General features: G+C 41.4%; 1 protein-coding gene across 1 annotated transcript in view; it reads right to left on the bottom strand.

Annotated features, from left to right (window-relative positions):
- Positions 1-887: 887 nt before the first annotated feature.
- LOC119970309 (A disintegrin and metalloproteinase with thrombospondin motifs 19-like) overlaps positions 888-7,571 on the bottom strand; it is a 650,870-nt gene continuing 644,186 nt past the window's right edge. Inside the window, exon 23 of the mRNA XM_038804712.1 lies at positions 888-1,816. Coding sequence (XP_038660640.1) covers positions 1,665-1,816 — 152 coding nt within the window. The 3' untranslated portion in view covers positions 888-1,664. The remainder of the gene's footprint in view (positions 1,817-7,571) is intronic.

Here is a 7,571-nt window from a genome sequence, read left to right as displayed (position 1 = left end):
ACAGAGCCTGGGTCAGCATGTTTCTGTCCCGTTTGCAGTCAATAGCAAATTACACTGCAAAGTAGTAGTGGGAGGGAATGAGCAAGAGTCTGTCTTCCCCAGGTCGATTGAACCAATAGTTCAATAGGTTGCCAGAGAGGTGAACTCCCAAGCTAAATCAGAACCTCTATGAGAAATGCCCCTGAAAGGTCCAAGAGGACTCACTGAGAACAGGCACTCACCTGCTTTGGACCTCAAGTTACAAAGATGAAGCGTAATCCATCAGAAAAGGCTCGATTACTGTTGGAACTGGGATCACATTGCACTACAGGGAAACTACTAAAATATTTCAACCCCTTTACTTCCATCTGATCTGGTCCCTGGAGCGGCAGGGTTCCATTTCATTGCCCCAGTGGGGCATGGTTTTCGTTGTAATGCCACAGCTGAGAGCAATTAGGCAATAATCAACTGAGGTGAAAGTGACAGGCGGAGGTTCACCCCATCACATTTCCTCGGAATCTTTCTCTCTCTCCCTCCTCTCCCCCCCCCCCCCCCCCCCACCCCCCCCACCCCCCCCCCCCCCCCCCCCCCCCCCCCCCCCCCCCAAACCATTTCTTTCCTGGCCACAGCATTTTGGTATTACACATTTTTTTGGTTGTTTATTTTCTTCTCTCAGATGTTTAAATGAAACACTTTATTTAAAATTGGCTTCCCCCCCCCCCCCCCCCCATGCTGGAAATACAGAGCAAATCTAACAGCATTTGAAAAACTAAAAAGCAGGGCTCGATATTTGGGTGGAAACCCGGGACCAGAGTGTCTGACATGAGTCTCAGTACCGATGTTGCTATGGCTTGCTGTGCATTTCCAACACTACTGCTTTTCAGTATTTCCTTTTCTTTTTATCTCAATAAACCCTGATATTTAGTAACATACAAGCAGGGGATCAGGGTTTGACAAAATGGAAAATATCAAACATGGTGTAAGTGCGAACGCACCGCATATAGAAAATAATATTCAGAGCTAAAATTCATAGAATTTTATCCTCAGTATTTGGTGAGTGAAAGCTTAGCTGCTGTGTGAACAGTCACAATGTTCCATTGTACACTACTTTATAAATTTCTAATGGTAAACTGCTAATAGTGACATTTGTACAATAACGTGATCGACATTTAGTATTTATTCTTAGACTGTAGAACCTTAGACAGTACCTGAATGATGCAAAAGTAATTCAGTGTTGCACTCCACAGTGTTTTACTCTCAAGTCACTGTTTTTCAAGCAAATGTCATTGGCACTATTGAATGCATAAAAAGAACTTCAATATTTTGCTACAGGCTTCCCCTACAGTCTTTGAAACGATTACAGTGAATGTTAACTTCAGCTCATGCCGCCCTGCTTTCCATGAAGACATGAGTCATCTACACATGAACTACATTCTGACAGTTGTCAAGTTATCAGTTTGCAACGAATGGACCCATCTTAGATATAAAAAGCTAAAATATCTGAATTTTGAAAACCATGGAACAGCACAACACAAAAAATATCTTGGTAAACAAAAAAAATAAATTAAATGAATAAATTATACCTAATACATCAGTACCTTGGTCTAAACAAGTTGTAATTCTGTATTTTCATAAATTAGAGTGTACTTATAAAAATAAGCTTGATGCTGATGTGAAAGGAGATGTCAACTCTTATGCTGTAGCTTTTGTGCATAGAAGTCTCTACAGGTCTCACAGCAGCGCTGATACCACCTCATGTCCTGACAGAGATTAGTCTCTCGTATTATTTTGCAATACACTTGCCACTGGTCCTTCAAACATTTGAACGTCAAAGCAGCTGTTTAAACAAAAAGCAAAAGAAAAGGAAAATTTAGTTACATTTTAAAATGTGAAATGGATGTTTTTACTTTTCTTTGAATCTTTAACCCCCTCCTGGGCTTCTGCCCCTGAATTTTTTCAGCTTTCATCCTGGATGTACTGATGCACTGTTGGATAGACACCAACTCTCCTTCCAATATTTCTCATCAGTAGCCAGTACCTATGAGCTTTGACACCTAGTATAAGCAGGTGATTCAACTATGTGCCAAGATTTATCTGTTCTTACTTGGCATGCACACATCTGCACATTACAGCAGGAGCCACCAGATAGCAATCAGAAGCCAGAATACGAGCTATGTCCCAAATGTTCTTCTGCTAATTCAACAGAGGATTAAATGTACTTTTGATCCCTATTACTATACGCAGGAATAGGCTGCTTTACATAGTTCCTATAAACACTGTCTCAGTTCTGCATTAATGTTATTGAATTGAAAACAGTTTAAATAGGTTTTTAATTTTATTAGGCTGTGCGTTTAAATTTTGATGTAAGTTTAGCTGGTATCTTACCCAGCTAATTGGTGAACATCAATATTGTTTAATTACAGCATTTGAAATGGAAATACAAATGTTCCTCTTGTTTGTGTGCAAGGTCTGAGTCCATCAATATATTGAAAGTCCCTTGATTTTGCCTTGAATAAACTGCAGTGAGCAAGATCTGTGGCATTTCTGCCATTTAATAGGAACTTGCGATGCAGCAACGCCATATGCAGCTGTAAATAATCTTGATCGATAAAGGAAGTGAAAGATAGCATCAAATTTATACAAAAGCAAAGAACAGTGTACAGATTCTACAGACTAGGAGAGATTAAAAAACAGCAATGGGATACTAAAGAAAATGGGAAGAACTGCTCAAAAGGAATATGAGAATAAAGCTTGTGAGGGATATCAAGAACAACACAAAAGTTTTTTTTTACAAATATATTAGCAAAATAGGATAGCTAAAAGTAATGTGGGCCCCTAAGGGAAAAATGAAGGTTACATTGTTATTGGAAAGCAGGAAGTGACAGATTTACTAAGTAACTTCTTTGTAACAGTTTGCATGATTGAGGATAAGGATAAAATACCACAGACACGAGGAAAAATAAAATCAAATAATTAGAAGCAACTAACTAGATTAAATACACGTAAAAAAAAGTGTGGAGAAACTAATTAAATTGGAGATAGACAAATCTGCAAGACTCTGTTTCCACCCCAGTGTATTAAAAACAGACGGATAAATTATTGATACTCTAGTCTTCATCTCTCAGAAACTCTCTTGATCCAGTCAATGTCCCCTTAGATTAAAATATATCCAATCCATCAAACAAGATGGGGGGGGGGGGGGGGGGGAGAGAAGAGTTAAACTAGGAATTTTTAGGCAATTTAGTCCAACTTTGGTTGTGGGTTATTGACAAGAATCACTGATTAGGGCTTGTGTAATTACTATTTGGACAATTAAGGGCTGAACAGAGATCTGGCTTCCATTTTTAAGGAGCAAGACATGTCTCATGAACTTTGTTGAGGATGTAACTAACATGATAGAGAAAAGTAATATTTATGTATGTTATAGACTTGCCAAAGGCATTCAACTAGGTTTCATAAATAGAATTAGAGACAGCATATTGCTTTGGATGAGGAATTGGTTAGGACTTATGAGAGTCTGGAAAATGAGATCTGTACTAAGGCCTCTGTTTCATAAACAATTTGGATGAAGCAAGAGAACCATATATCTGAGCATTCTGTTGGCACTAACTATGATGGAACTGTAAATTGTGTGGATGGAATCAGAAATCACCAATAACCATGGTCAGGTTCAGAAATTTAAAAATCTAATCAAATGTTAGCCTTTATCTCAATAGGTCTGGAATACTAAGGAGTGGAAGCGATGTTACAGATGGACACAGCTTGGGTTAGACCCCATTTGGAATCTGCATTCAATTCTTGGACTGCATCTCAGGAACCTTGGAGAGGGTACAGCACATATTTACCAGAATATACCAGGGCTCAAAGTGTTGATTATGAGGCAGGTTGCATGGGCTAAACTTGTATTTCCTTGAATATAGAAGATTAAGGGGTGATGTAATTGAGGTGTTTAAAAATAAAAAAACAAAGGAATTGATATGGTACACAGTTTTATTTATCTGATGAGGAAATCCAGAACAAAGGGGCATAACCATTTTCAGTTAAGAGCTCAGGGTTAATGTCGGGAAGCAGTTCTTTATGCAAAGTTTAGTGGAAATCTTGAACGCAACTCTCTAAAATGTTGTTGAGGCTAGGTCAATTGAAAGTTTGGAGATCGATAAGATTCTTGTTTGGCAAGGGAGTTCCAGAGCCAAGGCAGTTAGATGGAGTTAAGATACAGATGAACCATGATCTGACTGAATGGTTCAACAGGTTCTGGAGACCGAATGACCTACTCTGTTTCTATGTTCTAGAAAGGTTAGACAGGAGAAAGAAATACTTTGCATAAATTCTCCTCAGTTCAACTACAAAGTTAAGAGCTTACTGTAGGAACGGTTTTAAGACCTGTGCATTGAGTCAGCTTCCACATGGGGTTATTCCCTGTGGCTCAGCTCAGTAGAGAGAGGAACAAACACGACAACCTGGACAAAGATGGCTTATTTAATCAAGCTTGTTACGTGTACACGGAGAACAGACTGAATATCGGCCAAGACCTGTTCTGCCGAAAAAAGGACCGAACACAGTAATTATACAACGTTCAAAAATCAATAGCCCATCCCAGTTGAACGCGATCCAATCCCTGAAGCTGCTTCTTTTAAACTTATCCAATAGAATTGCAAGCAGTGTTTAAACTTCACCTAATAGAGTCGCAAGCACCACATTGATCCTCATCCTGACAGCTGCGTGCAATCCCAGCAGCTTGCTGACTGTTTGTGAGAAGCAGAACAACAGAACTAGCATCCTGGATTGTTTCACAAAGACCAGAGATGTCAGAAGTAATGTCCTTTTGGTCAAGTTAACTATCCTAAATCCCATCTGATTACTTACTACTGCTATGTCCTAAAAATACATGTTTAATGGTTAATAATGATTACTCAGTCCTATAATTCATCTCAATCCTTAATAAAACAACTTATGTAAAACTAGTCTAGAGGCATGCTAACAATTCAGTTTTAAGAGGTATCATTGCTGAACCCCCCTTCACTTACGTACATAAGAAGTAAGAGAAGGCGTAAGCTATTCAGCCTCTTGAGCTAGCTCCACCATTTGATTAGGTCATAGTTGATCGGATTGTGGTTCCTGAATCATAGAACTTACAGTGCAGGAGGAGGCCATTCGGCCCGACCCTTGGAAAGAGCACCCTACTTAAGCCCGCACCTCCACCCTATCCCCGTAAACGCACCTAACCTTTGACACGAAGGGGCAATTTAGCATGGTGAATCCACCTAACCTGCACATCTTTGGACTGTCGGAGGAAACAGAAGCACCCGGAGGAAACGCACGCAGACATGGGAAAAAGTGCAAACTCCACACAGACAGTGATCCAAAGCCAGCATTGAACCCAGGACCCTGGAGCTGTGAGGCAGTACTGTGCCACCGTAGCGCCCACTAGTCTTTGACAATTCTGGAGATTTGTTTACCATACAGTCTGAAACATACACAAATTTCTTAAATATAGTGATTTATTGTGTCAATTTAGTACTCAAATAATTTATGACTGGAGTTTTTAAACAGAAAACATACATAGTAAAAAATGTGATACTGCTTAAATAATCCAACTTATGAAAGCAATTATTAGGTTGTTGAAAAATTCCATTGTACAGTGCAGCAAAGTATGCCTTTTGGCAAACTGAGTTCCCATGCTGAATGCATTGACTGTTTTCTGTTCGCCTCTGTTATGATGTCACCTGGCCTGAAGTAGCTCACAAGTATTGGTTTGCATAACAACCGACAGCGAACTGCAGTTTTAGCTGCACAATCACAGGGCTGTAGCACCCTGAAAATCATAAGGGAAAAACTCGCCACCGTATCCCTGCTCCCAATACGGCCAATCTGAAAGGTGCTTACTGGTGGCTGTAGCTTTTGCCTGAAAGTCCAAAGATATACATAAAATGGTGAATGCCATTTTAGGAGACAAGTGCTGTATTCAGTGATACAGTTGAGGAAGGTGGGGGGGGGGGGGGGGGGGGGGAGCAAAACACAGAAAAATTGCTTCGAGAGCATGTCACAAGGACATCTCTGCACTATACCAGGAATTAGGCTCATTATACACCCAATACGTTTACTGGGACCTGGGCCAGCTAATGTGGATCCCGTTCTGGATTTTAATAAGGGGCCAAATGCTTGACTGAGGCGAAGAATTTCCTGTAGTTGCCCTGGATCCACTGTCACCTGCCAAGTGGGCAGAGCAGGAGCAACTTTCAGGAGATGGCCGCTATTAATTGCCGTTCAAATGCAGATAAATTAAACAATATAGTTGAGCACTTGCACATGTCACCTGCCGTAAGGCTGGCCCTGTGCAGTGGACACATTCCCAGGATTGGAGAGAGGAGATGGACACAGAGCTGAAGCTTGAAGGTGTTGATACCCCCAGCATGCGGCAGACAGGCAAACATGGGCATACCTGAACACCAGTGCCTCAGGAACCTCAAGTTTTCATGACAGGTCATTGTTAATACTGCACGTTACTGAAGTAAGAATTCCTTCCAAGCGAGCTTGTGTGCATTGACAGTGGCCGCCAAAGTTACCACAGCCTCAGACCACCTGGGCGTCATGGTGGTTAGCAGTGCTGCCTCGGAATGGCAGGCACCTGGGTTCCATTCGGGCCTTGGGTGACTGTGTGTGGAGTTTGCACGTTCTCCACATGTCTGTGTGGGTTGCTTTCCTCCCACAATCCAAATTGTGCAGGTTGGGTGAATTGACAAATGATCAATGCACAAGATTATGGGGAGGGGCCTAGGTAGAAATCCCTTTCGGAGGGTTGGTGCAAACTTGTTGGGTCAAATGACCTCCTTCGGCACTGTAAGGAGTCTATGGAATTTCTTTGCTTCCAGCTCCTTCCAGCGATCTGCGGATGACATCGCAAAATTTCACAGTCAGTTGAGAATAAGGGGACCTTCTCAGTGCAGGAAATTAAGATAAGTGCGGGCTCAGTGGGACCTTCTCCACTGAAGTCAGAAAAAAATAACAGAGTCCCGCTTCGATAGCTGGAAAACACCCGGCTAAACCCGCCCACAACAGGACTCTTTTTTTCCCGTTTCGTGTCTGTGATGATATGCATAAGCAATCTTGTATGTAATAATGTACACAACCTCTGACCAGCAGGTGGCAGTGTATACCTACGCCGGCGTCAAAACTGGAGTTTCAAAAGGGCCACAAATTTATAATGTTTATAATAATTTATTTTGAAACAAATGTGTGGTAAAGATAACTGGAATAAATATATTACAAGCTACTACCATTAACTAATTTTTCTAGAGCTACTGAAAAATGCGTCTATCCACCAACACTACTTACTCCCAACTCTCGAGGCACACAGTCACATGGTAGGTTTTCCTCTATTCTATTTAAACTGGAAGACTAAATGTGCAAGCCATTGGGCTGTGTCAACATTCACTTGATTCCCTGCTGCATTTTGTTCTCCATGTCGGCGGTCATCCTTTCCACAATGGCGAACATCAGCATGTATGCCTGAGACATTGGATGTCATATACCGGCCGTGTCACACCCGACTCGGGATGAAACACAGCCGATAAGTCTCGTGAGAGCCTTTT

This window comes from Scyliorhinus canicula, chromosome 8 (genome assembly GCF_902713615.1).
Source record: "Scyliorhinus canicula chromosome 8, sScyCan1.1, whole genome shotgun sequence".
Classification (NCBI taxonomy): Eukaryota; Metazoa; Chordata; class Chondrichthyes; order Carcharhiniformes; family Scyliorhinidae; genus Scyliorhinus; species Scyliorhinus canicula.
Note: the sequence above shows the minus strand (reverse complement) of the source record. Positions and strands in the feature narration are given on the sequence as shown.